Source organism: Dermacentor albipictus, chromosome 1 (assembly GCF_038994185.2).
Source record: "Dermacentor albipictus isolate Rhodes 1998 colony chromosome 1, USDA_Dalb.pri_finalv2, whole genome shotgun sequence".
Classification (NCBI taxonomy): Eukaryota; Metazoa; Arthropoda; class Arachnida; order Ixodida; family Ixodidae; genus Dermacentor; species Dermacentor albipictus.
This window is the reverse complement of record NC_091821.1, coordinates 340613443-340634688: the sequence shown is the minus strand read 5'-3', so window position 1 is coordinate 340634688 and position 21246 is coordinate 340613443. Positions and strand designations below refer to the sequence as shown.

Sequence of the window (21246 nt, the reverse complement as noted above, 5' to 3'; positions counted from 1 at the left end):
ACCGACAAGTGCATTGGTTCCCAAAAGATATAAAGCTAGCGCAATTAGACAACGTAGAATATCTAGCGCCGTACCTCATTCGATTATCGTACGAAAAAAAAAAAAAACCTAAAGGAAGGAGGCAAAGAACGAAAGAAAGAGAGGAAAGAACGCAGTGCGATCCTGTTCCACTTTCAGGAACAGACACGTCGAGGTGGCTTCGCCTTCTGGCACACACAATCTCATTAGCGAGTGTAACACTTCGCGTGCAACGCGCCCCTGCTGATTGCATTTCTCGACTTTATCCGGAGTGCCCTCGACATCCGGAGGGCTCGGACGTGAGACACAACCCTTCTGCGATAGGGTCTCGCTTGGTGCTGCCTTCGCCAAAGCGTGTTCATTGCTCGTCGAAGTGGCTGTCACTGCTACAGGCGATGCGTGTTTGCGAGGAGACCACCGGCCAGCCATTGTGCGGCCGTTTCCAGCTTAAACTTACATATGAAGCATCGCTCTCCCATCCCATGGGGACCACCGACTGTCCAGAATTTTCCGAAACGCTGACCTCGCCGTTCGTCGACCTATACAATGGCGACTAGCTCGGGCGAGCCCATGTGGCTGCGGGACGCTGCTTTTTCACTTGTGTATATTTACCGGAGGTGCTTTAGCATGGCGAACTTTCTGAATCGAATCAAGTAAAAATACTCGACGACGTGCGGTCAACTGATGAGTGTGTGGATGTTTAGCTGCTTCGAATTATCTGGTCCAGCATGACAGTGGCAGCAATAAAAGAAGGGGCCAGCTCATGCCTAGACATACACGCAGAGTGTTGTCTTCGGTGAAGGGGAGAAGCGTGATACTACAGCACCACACGTTGCTTTAAACGAGTGCAAATATGGTGAGATCTTTTAAAATAATAAATTGCTTTGCCTAAGCGAGAGACAGATAAAGAGAGAGACCGTTTATTGAGTGGCTGGAAATTATAGAGTGGAAGTGATCTTCCCTTTTCGTTCGCTTTGCTCAGGAACTGACGATACCAGCTCGTCCTCTCCACAATATATATATATATATATATATATATATATATATATATATATATATATATATATATATATATATATATATATATATATATATATATATATATATCGCTCTTTCCCTGCGCAATAACCACGACTCTCCTGCAGCAGAAATCAATTGGAACAGCCCTCGCCTTGTTCTCCCGCCCTGTATAGACTCTAATAAGTCTGACCACTATCGGCAGAAAGAATTCTACACCATCGACAGGACCTAAGGTCACAGAAGAATAACCATGCAAGCTCTACTGCGCTTCTTGTTATCTACCGGCCTTTGTGAACATCTCTAACTGGAACGCGCTTCGTGTGTGTATCTGTGTCTGCATTTTTTAAACCCTTTACTATTTGTCCTCTTTCTAAACCCTATCTCCCAACCCCAGTGTAGGGTAGCAAACCGGAGACTAATATCTGGTTAACCTCCCTACCTTTTCTCTTCATCTCTCTATCTCTCTCTCTCTTGTGATCCATCATATTCAAACAGAAACGAATATGAATCGAATATCAAGAAACTATTCGACGCGTATTCGAAATTTTGTATATTCGCACATCTCCAATATTTACCATGTTGTTAGTCGATGTCATTTTTTTTTTGTTTCTCCTCTCTAATGCAGGGCAGCCAACTAGACGCTCCTGTTTTAAGAGAAAATAAAAAGAAACAATATTAAGTTAAATTGTATTAGTAAATCACAATTCAGGGATCGCAAAACTACCGCTCTTACTGTGATAGGTGGCTTGACAAGCCGGAAGAGAAGCAAAGATGACAGATTGGTGGCGACTCCGCCTTGAAATTCCCGCACCAGCTTGCCACGACGTCATAAATTTTAATGGCGTCCGCTCAGGCCCATTTTTTTGCCAACCCCTCTCTCCCTGAATACTCTCTCCCCTCTTTATTCCCCTGCTCCCTTCCCCCAGCGCATAGTAGCCAACCGGACTCTTGACTTGTTAGTATCTCTGCCTTCATTTGATCTCTCTCTCTCTCTCTCTATTTTTCTTTCATAATATTACTGATAGCATTGTATTCTAAAGGAACCATAGACTTGGAAAATTTTGGTAACCTTTACTGGGAAGCCATTACAAAGATCCGAATCCGAAAAAATAATTCCGACATTTTTGACAATTTCCGACAATTTTTGCCGTCACATTGAAGTACCGGCGCTAGGGTTTCGAAAAAAAAAAAACTAGGCTGCTCGCTTTTTTTCAACGTATAGCTCCGGTATTAATTAGGATATGAGTTTCCAAATAGTATTTTGTCAGTGTAAATTAATTTATTATATTAGTTACTGTCCCTTTAACATTCTACCCTTTAATCTGTTCGCTTCTCTTACAAGAAAGTTAATGACCCTTAATTATTCTGCTTTGGTTTGCACTAAAGAGCCTGTGGACTCGTTTTAAACAAATAACGCAGCTCATTCGAAGTGTTCTTTCGCCAAAAAAGGTTTAAAGCGAAGCGGCCTTCGTTACCGATTCCGCGTGTGATGGCAGTTCGATTCGAATGCGAGCGTAATGGCTTCGTGCTGCAGGAGACATTAATTTGACGACCTTCTGACTTATATGTAAGCTATAAAAGTGGCTTTTGAACTTTATCAAGGCCGCGAACTTTATGCAAAACATCGGTCGCGCGCGCTGACCAGCGGAGCTAAATATACATGTCGACCAGCTCGACGACTGCTTGTTTTTCCTTGAACATAATTGGCCAGCGCGAAGCAGTTGAACGGCTGCTAAACCACTGCACCTTTTTGCATCTGCTGGAATATTGCAAGACGAGCTGCGTCATCCCAATCGAGTTCGGTTGGGCCAAGAGGGATAACGTTGTGGTCGCTTCATAATTTTCAGCGCGAACAAACCATTCATCGCTAAAACCGCGCACCAGCCCGTTGTGACTCAGTGGCAATGGCTTTCAGCTGCCGAGCACGTAATCTCGGGACCCATTTCGGGCCGAGGTTTCCAATGCGAAAACGCTCGTGCACCTATGCTGCTGCATTTTAGACTGGTTCCTACCGCTGCTCCGACTCTGCTTGCAGCGATGTGGAGCCCTATCGAGATTGGAGCCCCAGACGAACGTGCTAGCTGTTCTATAGAGTAATCGGAGGAGCCACGTGATCCGGTTTCTGTCGGATCGCGGTCGGGTTTCTATTTTGGAGGGGGGAGGGGGGGGCGCTTTGAATGAACCAGACTAACGTGTTCTGGGCGCTATATTGCGACCAGCCGAATGCAAACAGCACCGCGAGAACGCCCGAAAGTGACCGGTCAAATGAGCCGCTATAGATTTAGGTGCACGTTAAAGGAATACTTAGGATAAATATAAGCTGAGCTGTGTTTAGTAAAGGACATTTTCAGCCACCCTTACCACAATAGGAGGCTCTGCTGCCTCCCCCCCCCCTCACACACACACACACACACACGCACGCACGCACGCACGCACGCACGCACGCACGCACGCACACACGCACACGCACACACACGCACACACACACACACACACACACACACACACACACACACACACACACACACACACACACACACACACACACACACACACACACATATATATAGGTAAAACACGCTATACCTTCACTGCTTGTCCATCTTCACAGTGTGGAAGGGCTGATCAATATTACCTTTTAAAGCGAAGCTGCTAGCCTTTCGATGGTCGACATTTTCCTTGTGCGCTTGCGTCAGCAAATATGTGGCCGATACCGGCGGCAGTGCAGACCAGCAGGAGCAGGGGCTCGTATCCCCGTAAAGCAGATGCTTCAAGCACTCAGCAAAGTGAAGCGAAGTGTGCACACATTATTTGGAATGACGTATGCAACGCACAGGAAAGCATACGTTTCCATAAATAACAAGCACAAAACGGGCATCCGAACCACATATTTGATGATACGGCGCCCCTGATAACAATGCGACGCACGTAGCGCTCCCCGAATGCGTTTCCCGGTAAAGATCACTGTGATTACGGTAAAGATTACGCAGATTGTGACGTGGGGAGTAGCGTTTCTAGCCTTCCGCATATGAAATAACTAGCCTTGTAACTGATATTAATGTTGTTGCAGCACCGCTATCAGCGCCGGCGTCCTGTCAAAATTACCATTACTCCCATTACTACCATTATTCTAAAGCAATAAAGCATTGCATCCCCCTCCCCCCCTCCTTCGGCAGTTGTAGTGGTGGTTTCCAACAACTTCGCTGAACATCCACTTCCGCAGGGCCGGAATATGGTGAGGCGGTTCTTTCTTTCTTCTTTAGATCGGTACGGCTAGTTGCGACTGTATGCGGAAAGCTCTCTCCCATGGTAACGCAGGCATCATATCACTTTCTTTTTGGTCTGCTTCTTTTTCTTGTTTCGAGCAAAATCAGCGTGGACATTGACGTCAGCGCAAACGTGAATTGCAAGAACCATGGCCACCATGTTGCGGTATCAGTGCGACTTGTCCTCTCCAGAGCTCCTTCCAACGGCGTCCTTTTCCCCGCGACTCAAGTGCTACCGACGTAATTTGGCCGCAAATATTTCAGTCCCACAGTCGTCCACTCTACCAGCGCACTGTGGTGAAAGCCAATACTGCGCGAAACCGTGCGTTTCCGGCTGTCTTCGTGCGTCGACTTCGGACAAGAGTCGGACGTCAGCGACGTCAATAACGGACGTGCGCCGAAAGGAAATATCTCCTTTATATAGCTGACTGGTCTGGCGAACGACGCAGAGAAGAAAAGGTCAGCTAAACCTTAACAAGGGGCGCCGCTCTACGCATCGGAACGCCGCGCGCGGACCTCTACGGCAGCAGACCCAAGGTCCCCTGACGCTGCAACGCGCAACAACAGGAATGCGCTTGACTAACGCCTCGCATTGAAGAGCGCGCGAGACATTGACGCGTATGACCACTTTAAGCGATATTTTTCACGGACTCACAGGACGTCAGAAACCCATCAGCGAGCATTAACACTCCGCTGTATGCACTCGTGTGAAGGATCAGGACGACCGTAATGCGACCGCTAGGAGGCAGCGGCTGACTTCCGCTGTGACGTGCGTATAATAGTTACTTCCTGCGAACTTATCAAACCCATTCGCGAACGAAGAAACGCGTTTTATGTGGTACGGTTTAAGTAAGTCTTCTTCGCTTTTATTATTATTGTCTTTTTCATAATGAAAAAAGGGAAAGTACCTCTCTTTAGAGCCGGTAGCGCCAAATTCTCAGACTACCCAGGAAATAAACAAAAATAATAAATAAAAATAAATATAACAACACAACAAAGAGTGACACAAGTCACTAGCACACAGTTATACCGTCATCATGGGTACCATCATCCGAAGCATGGCCCACCGCGGCAGCTCGAGGTCGCGGGATCAAATCGCGGTAGCGGCGGACGCATTTCAATGGGGGCGATGCGCAAGAACGCCCGTGTCCCGTGCATACGGGGCACGTTACACAACCCCGGGTGGCCAAAATCCATCCTCAGTTCCCCCGCTGCGGCGTGTCTCATAATCAGATCGTGGTTTCGGCACGTACAACCCCAGAAAGTAATTCTCTCTCTCTCTCTCTCTCTTTTTTTTTAGCATCTGAACCATGGTCTAGTATTTGGAAGTGTCGCGGCATATTCACAGAGAAAAGAACGTGCGCGCAGGTATTTTCATACGCGAGACTCTTCTTGGCTGGTGCGCACCTACGACACATTCCCACCGTAGTATTCACACCGTCGTACCTTGTTGCGACACGATCCGGAGAGGCTTCAGTTAAAAAAAAAGTTTTTTCGGTTTGTCCGCACTAAAAAGAGGCAGAGTACTACAAAAAGGAGGCACGAAAGGCGGGCATCCGGTGTTGCCAACATGTCCAGCAGCTGAGGCGACAAAAAAGAAGCGCGTTGCTCGAGGTGGCGGCTGCGGACATCGGTGAATGACGCGCCGATGGAGAGCTCGCGTGACCGACGCCGCTCTCGCCAGAGCGCTCACGTGGAACAGTGCTCACAAAACAGGGCACGCTGTGACATCCGTCCGGTAGTGCGAGCGAGAGAGGACGCGCGATCGGCCTTCACTGAGAGCGGCGCGCGAAAGTGCGCGCTTTTTTTTTGTTTCCTTTTCACGCGCACTCTTACGCGGACCTCGCCGAAATATGCGCGAACTTATAGCGCACGCAGGAAATTACGGCAGTACGAGCGTCACGCGGGAGAGGGACCCTTTAATGGAAACTGGATATAGGAGTTTGCCTGGCAGAAAGCCTATAACATGCAGCAGAGGAGAGAAGTTGTATGGAAAAGGGGAGGGAGAGGGGGGTGGAGGGAGGTCTTATAAAAGCGTTAAGTAAGTACGTGTTGCGAGTGACCATTTTCCCTTGTGCTATCCAGGGTCACCCCCGGTCCTGGCCGAGCTCAAAACAAGCCGAAACAAAGAGGGAAAGGAGGAGCCAAGGAGAGAGATAAATATTTCGAAGTATGCGCAGCGGTGGCGAGCCACACGCAGACGGTTGAAAAACCGGTCCCCGAGGGGGCTATTCGAGCGAAGGATTGTGTCGTTCTCCGAGACGGCTCGCTTTCCCTTTTACCGACGGGGGCCTCGGGAGAGAAGAGTGCTGCGAGGGGGTGTCGCCCGCGTCACATCAGCCGGCAAATCTCGCTTTTTCGTACATTTGGCTCGGGTGCGGGGGGGAGTAGAAGGCCAGGCGCCCCGGAGAAGAAGGAGCCGCGCGTTAGGCGCCTATACGCGCTCTTCCTTTCCTTCGAATGCAAGCGCGTCGGCCGAGAAACGGAAAAAAACGCGAACACATCCCCTGTCATCGAAAGCGCACGCTCGTATTTTTGGGATCGCCGTCGAGCAGCCGTCGTCCGTGGTTTGACTCTGCGAGGCCGATCGTTCGTCACGCGAGACGTCGCTCTCAGCGCGAGGTGAGAAGGCATGCGTCTTATCCTGCACTTGACCTCTTAGCGCGAACTCTCTTTAACTACTGACCCATTACCATTACTTACCTCTTGTAGCCTGAGTTGGTGTCGATTGTACTGCACGTGATGCTGTGCCGCGATGACGTGTGGTGATCGCGACCGACTGCGATCGCGTGCCTGTGCTGTCTCCCTCTGTCTCAACTCCGTATCTTTCTACTTTCCCTCCCCCTTTATCCAGTGTAGGGTAGTAAACCGGATTTTCCGTTTTCGTTAACCTCCCTCCCCCCCTTTCTTTCTTTCTTTCTTTCTTTCTTTCTTTCTTTCTTTCTTTCTTTCTTTCTTTCTTTCTTTCTTTCTTTCTTTCTTTCTTTCTTTCTTTCTTAATGCATTCTTTTCAACGGGTTATCATGCTAAATTAACCATCGGCCAGATGAGATCGAGCTTCTTTCGCGGCAGAAGCGTGCGCGATTGTGAGCCTGGTGCCACCGCGCGACCGTTCGCGGTGACCGTTACAAACATGCTATGATAGATCAAGCACGGTGGCTGTACCGTGAGATATGAAGTTGTAAGCCAATAACTGAATTTTTCGGGTATGCATAGCTCGACAGCCTGCACGCACTGTAAAGAGAGTACCGTATAGCGCAAGACTCAGTATTTGCCTACAGATATACGGCGTGAGGGAAGGAAAGGTGGGTGGGTGGAGAAGTATGGCGCTACGAAGGCGCGTTTAACTTTTCTGCGAGAGACATGTCCTATGTGTATCATTTAACTTATCACCGCATTTACCTGGAGTTATATTACGCTAGGCTTCCCGCCAGGTAAACCTCTGCAGCTTTCCTTAACCCCTCCCTCCCCCTCTCTCTCTCTTTCTAACCTGGCAGCAATATATGTTTTGCTCATAAATTTGTACTTGCCCGGCTAACCCCCCTACTACGCATGCCTGTACTCGGCTGCTTTGATGTCGTGTAAAATGTGGTCGAGCAAACTGTTGGCATGACGACCGGCTACATGACGGCAGCCTGCTCGACTGGAAATTTCCACGAAATTGACATAGCTGTAAGGGAGCATGTGATATCCGCATAGGCTGCATCGCGAGCGAAATAAGATGAATAACAACGCATTTTCGAGCTCCATCACTCGCAAGTTGATGTTTTGACAAGGGTGTAGTACAGGTTATGGCACTTAGCTTCTTCTAGGTCACACCTCGTTTAACTAAGCACCAGTCAGCGGTGACCTATAGCACACGCCCGCATAATCAAGTTAAAGAAATTTTATTACGATATTTATTTGCTCCTATCCTGTTCTGCTTTCAATTTAGGCTGATGGTAAACACAACTTTCAGCAACGCCTCTACGACACGTAAGGGGAAACCCCGAAGATCAGTTTTGAGTGGTAGCATACTGTGAGGACAGAATGGCGCAATAGTTTACTGTGATGTTATAGCTCGCGGGCATAAAGTTAACGACAACCGAGACAAGATTGTGCGTTCACTGCTATAAGCAAGTGAGCACCATGAAAACCCGCGAAGTGGTGAAAGTTTTCCACTCTAGGAAAATTTGCCTTCCGGCCTAGCTGTAGCAAAAACCTACAAAAGAAATAACTAAAGGCAACCCGATGAACAAATTTCGGAGTTGACGAAAAACTTGTTCTTGAGATTCTTTATCAGCTTAGTTGTTTTTTTAGAGGAGACCGAAGTGGGGCTGCGGAGGGGGATCATTTAATTTATAGTGCTGCGCTAGCAGTTTGTAGTGCCTATCGAGTGGCACATTTGTCAGAGCATCCAAACGGAAAGAAGAAAAAGAAACTTTACCTTGGCTCTACCGCCATGTGGTGTGCGCGCAGTAGTTATTTAGTTAGTTTATTTATTCGACCTTCCGGAGCTTTGATTGGGAAGGTAATCACGCGTCATCTCCACTCTGCTAGCATACTGGTTAGCTGAGAGAACAACTGGAGACTGTCATGTAAGGCTGGTGGTCGCGGGCTCGTTTCCCAGGTCTCTAATATTCTCCAGCTGCTAAGTTTGCTTTTTGAAGCAACCAAGATACTCAAATGCTCTAGGTTACACGATTCCGCTTCTCCTTCTCGCCACTGTTACGTCTATGACTATTTTTTTTTGCGTGTCTGATGGTTCTGTTGTGTCTGTCCTTTCTGTAGTCATTAAGAAATGGTCTGTACGGGCGCGGCGCAATTAACGTTCCGACAGCTTCTCGAGCTGCGTTCATAGCTTATGGACTACTAATCGCGTACGTAATGAGAGTAATTATTTAGGTCATTACGTCTTAAGTGCGAACGCGGCATCATCCACCCTGAATACGCACAATGTTTGTGCCTGCAAAAGAATAACGGGAGATCACATGAACGTAGAGTGACTGTGTTCGATATTGCTTCGGAGCGATCGCTTAAGTGATTAAGTCTGTTGACTGGAAGCGAGCCCCGCGGAGGGAGCCAACGAGAAAGCGAGAAATTTAAGAAAGAAAAGAAAAGGTGTGCCTTGACGCAAGGGTACGCTCTCCTGAATTTGTAAATAGCCAAAAGGGATCGTTCGACGGCTAGTCCGTCTTCGATAACCTCGAACGTTTCTCGACGTTGGCGCGGTTACATAAGATTGCCTTCCTTTTCCTTATCTCGAGTTCTTTGAACGTGTGTCGTATTGAAGAGTAAACAGCCAGCAACGTAAAAGGATGCACGTAGAACAGAGAAACTGGTGAGGTTTATTCCGTGACGTTGAACAATTATTATGCGTAACGAAGGAAAGGCTAATGTCGATGATGCGTTAACTGAGGGGCCTAATATAGACTATGTGCCGTGTTTTTAATATATTGTAGTGGCGCAACGTTTAGGCATTTGTGACCAAAATAAACTGAAGCACGAACAGGGAAAGTTACACTATACTATAACGCGTTTTGCGAGCGATTACGTAAGTGCATGCCGCTGTGCCTTTTCTGTGTCTCTGCGGTCCGGGACATTTTACTACGCTCCGTAGAACAAATCGCTTTCTTTTTCTTTTGTCATGCGCAATAGTCCTCAAAAAACAAACAAACAAACAAACAAACAAACAAACAAACAAACAAACAAAGAAACTATCGTATGAACGAACTAACGAACGACTTGGTCTAGCGTGCTTTGGCTTGTTCGTATCTGAAATTATATAGACAAAACATGACAATTACGAACGTATTTTTTTTAATTCAACGTGCAAAACATTCCGCTAATTGATTCACCTTGACGTTGAAATCACACCGGAAAAGTATAGCCTCCATTTATTGTGCACGGCTGTATGGCAAATACGCAGGAAAAAGAAGAGAGACAGAGAGGGCGAAGTATATTAACTGCACAACGCACAAATGCTTTATACACTAAATGTCGAGCTTTGGAATTCTGTATCGAATGCGCGCTCTAGAATCGAGCCTTTCTGCCAATCGTGAGGCGCAAACGAGGAATTGAACGAATGTTACTGCCTAACCTAAGCGATGAAAACGACCTACTGGTTCATTATGACTTTATGACGTCGGAGTACGTTCCTCGCCTTGAGAAGATTAAAACTTTCCAAATTATTCTTGTAAGCACTTACGTGTAAGAAGATAGCGGTAAGTTTATTGCGTCTCAAGGGGCATCCTTTGTTCGTTGTCTACGTGACAAACAAGGTGCGTGCTCTTGGAATCTCGTAAGTTTTCTTTTTGGGAAAGAACGTAGAAACGCACGTACTTTATTGAAAGTGCAAGAGGCGTCGTCGCTTTCATGGCCGAAGCGTAATAGCTCTATACGGTCACCGGCCTCGGCTTGGTAGCTGCAATAAAGTCCAGTATGGCAGCGCCGGTTCCCGTGTGTGCAGAGGTTGACTTTAGACTGTTTTCACTGACTTTACATGCAACACAGCGACTTACTCACGATGTTCCCACCGTGGAAGAAACCCTGGCCGCGCAATCGCCCCCCTTTCCCGAGTGCGAACGGTTGCGCTGCGGAAAGTCCGCGGCTTCATTACGCGGAACCCGGCGTGGAAGGGTTGCAGGGGTATAGCATATACGTGGGGCGTATATTGCGACTGCGTGTGCGCGCGTCTGCTGCCTGCCCGCCTAACGACAGTTGACCACTGCTTTATCTCTGACTCTCTTTTTCCACGTTTACGCAGCCCTCGGAATGGAACTGCGAAGTGTCACCTGACAAACCAATCCGCTCTCCGGATCGTGGCACAAACAATGAAGACGCCGCTGACTCTTCTGCTGCTTCTGTGGACGGCCGTGCTGCGCGGCGGCGCGTTTTCCTTTCACGCAGACTGCAACGTCACGCTTCCCTGGACCGCGAAGGCCGAAGAGCACGATGACGTCCCCGAAGATCTATTCGAGGAGCTCCTTCGCTGCCCTGCCGGACTCAACGGCTGCGCTCCGTCGCCCGTCGAATGCGCGCTGAACCTTTTCGCGGTGACGTGTTCGTGCGCGAGTAACTGCGAAGCGTACGGCGACTGCTGCTGGGAGGCGGGTTCGAACCTCGCTCGACCTAGCGCAGCTGCATGCGTGACGCTAAACGTCAAAGGCCTCTACGATAAGGACATCTACGTGGTAACGGGATGCAAACACCAGTGGCCCCGGGACCAGGTGCGAGATGCGTGCGAGAACGTCGACACGTACAACGACACGTATTACGCGATTCCCGTGACGAGTGCGCGGAACGTGACGTACTTGAACGCCTTCTGCGCGCTCTGCAATTACGACTTGGACAGCACGGCTACGTTTTGGAACTCGACGGGATGGAGCCAGAGGTCGGTGACGCACGCCATACCGAGGTCGGTTGAGAGAAGCGGCGAGCATTTGCTTAGGCCATGCGCACGTGGTGTCCAGTTTACAGAGACTTGTCCCGACGCATCCGATTCAGAGCACAGCCGCAAGTGCGCGACGTACTTCGCACCTGTGAAGCACAAAGGCAACGAGTCGGATGTCGTGTACAAGAATATCTACTGCGCGCTCTGCCACGGCGTCGAGCCATCGCTGCTGGAGTGCGCGCCGTCAGAAGTTGTGCCGGACTTACGAGACAGACCTCGGTTGAGGTCCTTCCTCGGTCCAAACCTGGTGTCCCTCTTCAAACCGGTGGTCACCAGCGATTCTTGTTTCTCCTGGCACGGTGACAAGTGTTACATCAGAGCTCCCGACTACCGCTACGCCAACGTGACGACCAAGAACGAGACAATGGCTCATTTGGAAACCAACGCGACGTCGCTAGCGCGCCGGCGATGGTACGGCGTGCAAAACTACCTCACGATCATCTGCCTCAGCCTCTCCCTCGCGTGCCTGTTCCTCAAGGGTGTCGCGTACGTGATCTACAGGCACTCGCGGTCGTTCTCGTCCAAATGCACCCTTTGTCTCTCGGTGACCTTGTTCTGGAGCCAGTTGATCTTCCTTTTAGCGAACAGCTTCAAGGTCCCCGCGCCCTTCTGCGCAGTGCTGGCCCTGTTCCTGCACTATGGCTTCCTCTCCACGTTCTTCTGGACAAGCGTTCTATCGTTCGACATATGGAAGAACGTCGCCGCTGTGGTACACCTACCGTCAGGGCGCCACGGATGCGGATTCTTCGCCTACTGTCTCATCGCGTGGGGAGGACCGTCGGTCATCGCCGGCGTCTGCGCAGTGCTCAACTGGACAGTGCCGTCCGGTTTCCCGCTGTCTCCGCGCTACGGCCACTTCGGCTGCTGGATCGGGAGCGTAGGGGCGCAGGCAGTGTTCTTCTTGCTTCCCATGATGCTGTTGCTTCTCCTGGACTTGTGCCTCTACGCGCACATCGTGATTCACATCCGCCACACGTCGAGCCAGACCGCGGGCTTCGACTTCAAGGGAGGTGGACAGCGATCGCACATGGGGCTCTTCATCAAGCTAGCGTTGATCATGGGTACCACGTGGCTTCTGGGTTTCGTGGGAGCGTTCGTGGATATCGTCGCCGTGGACATCATCGTGATCGTTTTGGTGGGACTACAAGGCGTGTACTTGTTCGTCGGATTCAGGGATTATCGTCACTTCCTGCCTAAGCGGCTTTTCCGGAAGGATCTGGAACGGACTACCAGCGCCTCCAGCAGCAACACAGTACTGGCGGCCAGCGTCGCGAGGGACCCTAACGGAAGTGTTCACGAACTCCACCGGAAGCGCAGTTTTGACATCATCGAGAGAGCGAAGTGAGCCCCCCCCCCCCCTTCTGCACTTTATCAGCGTGCTTCCTTTCCGAACTCACTTACGTGAGGCGTGAATGCGTGTGCGTGTGTATTTCGTGCTATTTATTTTTTCTGACTGTGACAAAGAACAGAAGGCTGCAAAGGTTCGTAAGCAAAAAGAGATGAACATCATTTAGTATGTGGTGCGTAGTGTTGTTGTGCAACTGTGAACATTCATGCCATCCATTTGACCCTCTGCTTCCGCTTTCTCAATTGGAAGCCCAATTACTCTATGATGGCAAGTGTCAAGAACACAGTGAAGATATTCACCACTTCTATGTCGTACACGTCAATCTTAGTGAGCATTTCTCGCTTTCATTCTTGCCGGCCGCACGTAAAATAACACCATGCAACACTTTTCATCGCGGCCATCTTTTAGGCTAAATGTGAGATATCAAATTATATTAGCGGCTGAAGTGATGTTTGCCTTACTGAACCTATGGAAAATACTGTTGCTGAATGTATCACGTGCTAGATGATCATGCTATCAAACAGTTACCACTCATGAAGTGCTGGCAGTTGAACAGGTAAGCACCGTGTGCTTGATTATGCTGCCTGAACTACCTTCTTTAGGCAGTTTGTGACAGTCCACACTTATGAATGATGTTAAGGGCCGTAGTGTCAGCGGTACCAAGTGCAAATGAAGTGCGAGATTCTGCCAAGGCACAGCTGAGCCATGAATCGGGACTAAGTTTCACAAACTCGTGCGCTTGGCATGTTGGTGCTTTTTTATGCCTCTGTATACCGTAATTGTGTGCACCCAGACATAATTAAAGTCTTAGAACCCAGCATCTGAATCATTGTTTATAATGACATATAATCATATGAAGCTAACATGCAATGATGGCAAGGAATGCATAGAGGAAATTATTTGCTGCTTTAACTGGAATATAGAAATGATAAAGAAATGGGAAATGAAAGCCAATGAAGAAACAAGTTGCCCTAGGTGAGATTCGAACCCCTGTCTTCGCATTAAGTGTGCGATGCTTTTATCAATTGAGCTACCGCGGCGCTTTTTTTCTCGTACACTTGCTTGGGTATTATACGTGTACTAGATCTACGCCTGGGAGAGCTAGCTTGAGCCACAACTCACGGCCATGGCGGGAGATGTGGAAAATCCTTGATACCGCAGGCGTCAGGTAGCACGTGAACTTCAGAGAAGGTAACTGGTCAATAAGCCCCGTAGCCCACCTGAAGGCGTATGCCAAACTTTCTTTATCTCTACTTTGATATCACTTTACCTCCTCCTCCCCTCTTTCCCCAGCGTAGGGTAGCAAACCGGATCTTCCCCTCTGGTTAACCTCCCTGCCTTTCCCCTTTCCTCTGTATGTCTCTCTCTCTATGCCAATCGTCATGTGCATTCATTCGACCTCTCTATGCAACAGTGCTTGTTACATTGTCATAGCGAAGTGAAGAAACACTACTTTGTTGCATTCACCAAAGTGTAATACTCATTATTGAGAAGAATGAACTATATCGCCGATCGCAATGCCTATGGTTGCAAAGAAACTGTTGAATGCTTTCTATGCTACAGCTCGTCCTTCGAAAATGACACTTGCCCTCCGCACGACTCTAATCCAGCTAGACGGATGACCTTTATCATTAAACGACATATCAATATTATCCATGGTTTTGGTATCACAGCTGCTGAAGGCCAGAAAATAGCCGCTGCTATTCCTAAAGGCAGCCTGACTGAGCGACCGTCTGTGACACTGCCGTTCCATAACGTCGGCGATAGAAGTTCACATTAATACTTGACTTTCTTTCCTTATCTCAACTTTTACAGATATATGGACACTCCAGGAGAATTTTCGCCGTCGGCGCTGCCACGACGTTCGGGGTATCTATCTAAATGAATAAACATAAATAAATTTGTTTGAAGGCGGGATTCGAACGTATGATATCTAGCACACAGGCCAGGCTAACCAATAGACCTTTCTACCCTGCGGCTTAATACGTGCGGATGAATTGCAGCTTCAAAAAAAAAAAGAAAGATATAATTCGTAAATTGCCTGAAAGCGTTATGCGGCCGTTATACGCTATGCTTCTCAGTGACCCGAGAAAGCCTTACGTTGGCGCCGAGTTCACGTTTGCTGAAAATGAGAGAATGTAATTTGGAACATGTGCCGAAACGTCAACCTTCCCGGCTGCATTTCGAGATTTACAAATAACTATTTACTTCTATGTCTCTCTCATTTTCATGCGTTATTCGAGGATCGTAGTAGGTTTCCCTCTTGTCTCGTCCTTGTTTTGTGGAAATAGATGGCAGATTTCGTGCGACTTGTAGGCAAAGATCGAAATTTGTGGGTTATTTACGGCCTTTGCAGTACATTAGGTATGCAAGTGCTCCACAGCGTTATAAGTGTGTTTCGAAAACTGTGTATAATTTACCTAGCTATACTGAAAGAACTATATCAGCTTTGGCGAAAGTGGGGGCGAGACATCATGATTGATGTGCATGGGCGGTTAAACTTGTGTGGGTGAAGAGCGGCTGTGGCTAAATATCGAATTTTTTTTTTATTCGAGTGCTCCGAAGCGTTATATGCGCCGAACATGTTAAATGGGTGAGTTATATGCGGACAACGTGCTGAAGGGGTTTACCTTCAAGAAACTGAAATTCTTAATGGAACAGCTCTAAAACATTTTCGCTCGAAATTGGACTGGGATTCTGCAAACTTCCAGAAGTATGCTGACTTTTTCCTTCTTTTTTTTTGCCAGAGGTATGCTCGGTACACTTTTGCAGTTTGGCTAAAGCCTTATGATCATAGTGACATGAACGCTTTGTATACAAGCTCTTGTCTGACTTCTTATACTTCGCCAATACAGTATAAAGTTCGAGCTCCAAAAAAAAAAATAAGGGGGGGGAGGGGGTTTCTTTTAGCACGTTTTGAGAGATATTCTGTGCAGCCCTTATCTCTAATCATGCAGTCGTCTTTGGATAGACAAAAATAAATTGTTTATAAGAAATTGGCTCTCAAACATTTTGTTGTTGGTTGTGTACACATCACGAGCGTAAAGGAATCAATAATTTTTTGGCTGGGGCACTTGTATAACTGTTGGGTTTAGAGCCAGAGCAGCATGCTCGCACTACCGCATCGCTATACACTTTGGTTTATTTTTGACAGAAAGAGCAAAAAAAAGCCTGCGCTCGCCCCCCCTCGCCCCCTCAAGCCCTCCCACAAGTTTAACAACAAAAATGTGTTCAGGCAAGCCAAGTGCCCAAATAAAGCTCGTATACTTCGAGCCTGAGCGCACTAGAAATGTACCGCTTGAGAAATAAGCAATGCGGCGTCATTGTATGGCGCTAGAAATAAAAATAAGCAACTTCGATGCAGGCAGAATGAATGAACAAATAATTCGGTAGCGCTGTATAATGAATCGAGCAATCTACGCCTTCAGATGCTCAGGTGCCGGTTGCACACTTCTCGAGGATGTTTGGTCGCAGCTATCCACTTGAAACGAAGAATGAAGCTGAGTAATCTGTTTACTTCTTTTATCGCAGTTCCTTACGGAGGGGAAATTTTCGCGTTTTCTTTCTCCGCGCACGCGGGCGCGCGCTAGAACAAGCAAGTAAGATTTCGCGATAAGCCGGCGTTTCGAGCGATTTGCTTCCGGCGTTTCCGGGTGTTGCATATGTAAACAGGCGTCTCTGGAGGAGCGATTCCCTTTTCCACAGCCTTGTACGAGAAGCCGATAAGGGCACCGAAGCGTTTCTCGCATCGTATTTTCTTTGGGGAGGTAATATATTTGTTCTGGATCGCAAACATTGATAACGATAGCAGCAATGATTTCGCACACCATATGGGCGCTCGATGAATAGCCACCGGCGCATGAACCCGCATGAACGGCCCGAACAGAGGTTTAAGGACTCTCGGTTGTTTACGATAATCATGCAAGGCGCACCGCAAAAAAAAAAAGAAAAGAAAAAGAAGAAGAAAAAGAAAAAACAATAAATAAAATGCTACTTTTACGAACTGAACATGCATGTACCTACATGAAGAGCACATAGGCAATCGTTATCAATGCAGTGTGGTGAGGGATCGAAACGTATGGAGAGATAAGAAAAAGGCCGGCATTGAAATTTGCGAACGATCCGGTAATGTTTCTCTTATCATTTAACAGAAGCTACGGAAAGAATTGCACAACACACGCTTTTAATAGCGGTTCGATGGTGGATGCGCATTATCTGAACTCGGAAAACGAGTTGAACTCTGAAAACAAGCTCCCTTTGCGATTCCGGTTCGTAAGAGCTTTCTGTTCGTATCTTTAACTTCACTTTGAAGAATTCTTGGGTTGGTCTATATGCACTTGAGCGTTAGGAGAGTGAACGTGCTCTGTTGGGCTATATGTTTCACGATAGCTCTCCCTAAAAAAAAAAAAAAAAGAAACGAAGAGGAGGGAAATACATGAGACAATCAGTTACTCTAGCAAAAGGAGTCAAACTGAACGCCGTAGTTGTCTATAAATGCGGTCAGTAAATTTGTAAATATAAACGCACCTTGACCACAAGAATTTTAGGAGCATGGAATGCTCGCAAAAGAAGAAGAAGTAGCATATCCTCGCAGCTCCAGCTCTCACGCTGGAGTTTGTACGCTGCACTTTTTAATACGACGGCATTTCTGCATTTTGGTGCTGATGCGTAGGCTGTAACAATACTAGCTTTTTCTTTTTTCCTCTGATTGTGCGCTTCGGAAATATTTGTGGGCAAAAGTGAATGCGTCGAAGCATGCGCAAACTCTCCACGATAACTGACGCATCCAATTCATTCAGCCGTGTGGCCCTTGAAGCAAGCTGCCTTCTTGGCAACGCTCCACATGGCGTCGTTCTACGGGGCGATCGTATTGCTAAAGGCGCCGGCGGCGTTGAACCATGGCTGAGCGTCGCATGAGGTCACCTGTTTCCTATGCGCGAGCTGTCTTGCGCAGTTTATATGTGTTGTTGTTGTTTGAGCCCCTTGCAACATCTGTTGCCCAAATGTTTCCTTCGAAATAGTCAGAATCGATCTAAAGTCATGGCGACAAAGCATTTCCTTGTCGCCGTGCGCCATTTACCTAAGTTTACTTTCGCGAGCACAAGGTGCTTAGAGCAACAGAATCATAGGCGATCACAGAGTTTTTCTTTCGCAAGTGCTCTATGCCACTGGCTGACCACCTTCACTAATTATATGTCCAGCGTTTCGATTGGCTGCAATTTTTTTCTTACGAATAACTCTAGCGTAAAGCTTCTTGTGAATACGGGCCAATAGGTTGAATTGACAGTGTTGTTCGTTGTAAGTGCTATTTGCCATTGGCCGGCGCCCTTCGATAATCTTATGTCCAACATTAAGGTTTGTAAATTTTGTCTTGCGAGGAGATTTAGCGTGAGAACGTTTTTGTGAATACGGCCCCATCTTTTTACATTGAGCCTATCACATGGCACGTCTTCGTTAATTTTTTCCTGCGTATCAGTGTCCTAAACCAAAGCAGGAGAACGCAGGAACTCTATGGCCGGTGAACTTCTATACAGAACGCCAGGATTTAATTCGAGTACAAGTTTCAAGAGGTCACGGGTTGAATACATTTCTGAAACTTTCTGTTGGTCAGTGCTGCTTTCCCATTGGCCAGCTTCCTTCGCTAACGGTATATACGTCAACACGATTGGTTAGAATCTGCTCGTACGAATACGCCTAGCGTAAGTACCTTGTTTGTGAATACGGGCCCACGATTAATTAAATTGCAGCCATCCTCAGTGTCGGCAATTTCGCTCCTGGTGTTTGACTGGAAGTAGCCCGAGAGCTGGGTTTGAAGTTTATTTTGGTTTACCACAGTGTCGGCAGGCCAAAATTGTACACGAGTGGTAAGAATGACGGAGGAAATGCTGCGTCACGGCTGCTTTATTCGCCCACCACTCTTCGAAAGCACAAGGACAGCAACAATAAACGCTGCAGGAGTTTACACGCAACATCTTTCATAAAAAAATGGCTGTGGCTTAGGTAAGGTTAAGCCCAGGATGCGAAGCATACTAGCCTTTATTTTAGTTGTTGAACCACTGTTTAGCCTGGTGAACTGCTGTTGCTTGGCTATATTTGGTTCGGCTAGACGAAGAAACAACTCATGCATTACTTCTTCGCCTTCAAGAGTGGAACGCGACAGCGTTCCCGTCGACCCGCCAAGGGGTGTAAGACAATGGGCTACAGGGCAGCGACTACGCGCCCCGCATTGGACGCGGTGAGCGTCGAGCAAAGCAGCGTTCGGCGCGGCAACGAAATGTGCGCCTGAGCAAGAGACGCACGCCTTAGAAACAGCGCGTTTCTAAGGCAACACCGCATTCACTAGAGGCGCTTTTGTACCGCTTTGAAGCGTTGTACTCGTGGCTCAGTGGTAGCGTCTCCGTCCCACACTCCGGAGACCCTGGTTCGATTCCCACCCAGCCCGTCTTGCAAGAGTTGAGCCAAAGCCACTTCTCCTCTGTCGTGACGTCACGGTGTCACGTGATTTCATGGTCACCGCCGCGCCTGAGGAGCTGGGTTGAGCCCTCGTAATATGCTTCGCATAAAACACAATATATGCATCTAACATTTACACATTTACAATGTTCTGCAAACATCTACAATATAAACGCCTACACATCTTTAGAAATTTTAGAAAGGCACATTCCATACAGCCGTTACTCTAGTGCATACAAGAAAGTTACTAAACAGTACATTCGACACAGTATTTTTAATATATCGTTTCTTGATAAAGCCCGATAAATCCTACCTCTCGTAGAAGCGCATTAGCTATTGGCACTTTCCCCGACCTCGAACGAATTACGGTTTCCCGCTACTGCGATCGGCAATATTACCTACCTACGCTGGGTTGCAATACGTAGGGAATATTGCAGATTGCAGTAGCTGGAAACCGTAATTCGTTCGAGTTCAGGGAATGTGCCAATAGCTAATGCGCTTCCACGAGAGGTAAGATTTAGTTTTACATTCGCCAAGCTTATATATGGGGTGTCCCAGTTAACTTGTTCCAAGGTTTTAAAAATACCCAAGAGCTCTAGATAAATCGTACCGACTGCATAGTAGCCGTAGTTGTAGGTACTTACGGCCAGTTCTTTTTCATCACGAAGTATTGCTTAACTAATTACTTTTAATTAGGGAACATTTTAATGATTGCTTAAATGTCAGACATGTCAATTACAAGCTTGTAGGGAACCTCAAATACCCTCCGAATCAAGCACTTGCTTAGTGCTCGGCTTTGCCCCGTTGGTTTTTCCGAGAAAAAACAAAAGCGCGCGAGACACCTAAAATACGAAATAGATACGCTCTCGCGCGCCGCTACCCAAGCGCTCCCAAGCGAATAGCCACGGATACACGGCTTTACTAGCGGCGGCAGCTCGATACAGAGCTTCACGCTATGTGATGGTCGCGGCATCAAGAGAACGCGCCGCTGACGCATTGATAAGCGTTGCGGAGCCTTGTACGATGCGGCGATAAGAGAATGCAGCCGTATTTCCTTCAATGGTTGCTTGTAGGCGCTTGTGTGATGGCGTGCGAGTGGGCATCTATTTCGTATTTCGCGTATTTCGCGGGCTTTTGTTTTTTCTAGGAAAAAAAAACGACCAGGACCACTTCAGCACGAAATAAATGCTTGATTCAGAGGTTATTTAAGGTGCCCTACAACATTGCGATGAATATGCTTGCAATTCAAGCAATAATTAAAGAGTGCACTAATTAAAAGCAATTAACTAATTAGTACTTGGTAATGAAAAAATACTGGCGGTTAGTACATACGATTGCCGCTACTATGCAGTCGGTACGATTTCTCCAGAGCTCTTGAGTTTTTAAAAATCTTGGTCCGAGTTAACTGGGACACCCCTGTGTATATAGTTTTAAATAACTTTGGATCTAAAAGCTGTTAAAAGGTGGCACTTATAAAGCCGCAATTTTTAGCACTTTGAATTTCTCGAAAAGGTAAGATGTGTGCACATTTTACGCTAAACCAGCAACAGAACGCCATCTTTCTTTATAATATAAGACTTCTGTTATTTTAAATGAGCTCATAGTGCCAACTAGTAGCCCGCAAGCAAAAAAAAAAAAGCAGTACCGTAAATGGTGCGAAAAGAAGAGAATCGTATAGTATGAGAGAGAGAGAGAGAGAGAGAGAGAGA

General features: G+C 47.4%; 1 protein-coding gene and 1 long non-coding RNA gene across 3 annotated transcripts in view; one reads left to right on the top strand and one right to left on the bottom strand.

Moving 5' to 3' along the window:
- Positions 1–21246, bottom strand: part of LOC135903793 (uncharacterized) — a 71575-nt gene that overhangs the window by 33903 nt on the left and 16426 nt on the right. The window lies entirely within an intron of this gene.
- Positions 4250–13902, top strand: LOC135905463 (uncharacterized). Its single transcript, XM_065436448.2, has 3 exons — positions 4250–4273; positions 6390–6926; positions 11050–13902. The coding sequence occupies exon 3, from the start codon at positions 11117–11119 to the stop codon at positions 13079–13081; it is 1965 nt and encodes a 654-aa protein (XP_065292520.1). The 5' UTR covers positions 4250–4273; positions 6390–6926; positions 11050–11116; the 3' UTR covers positions 13082–13902.

Bases quoted from the DNA above. Each gene is read 5' to 3' on its own strand.
- LOC135905463 (XM_065436448.2), top strand. From the start codon at position 11,117: ATGAAGACGCCGCTGACTCTTCTGCTGCTTCTGTGGACGGCCGTGCTG.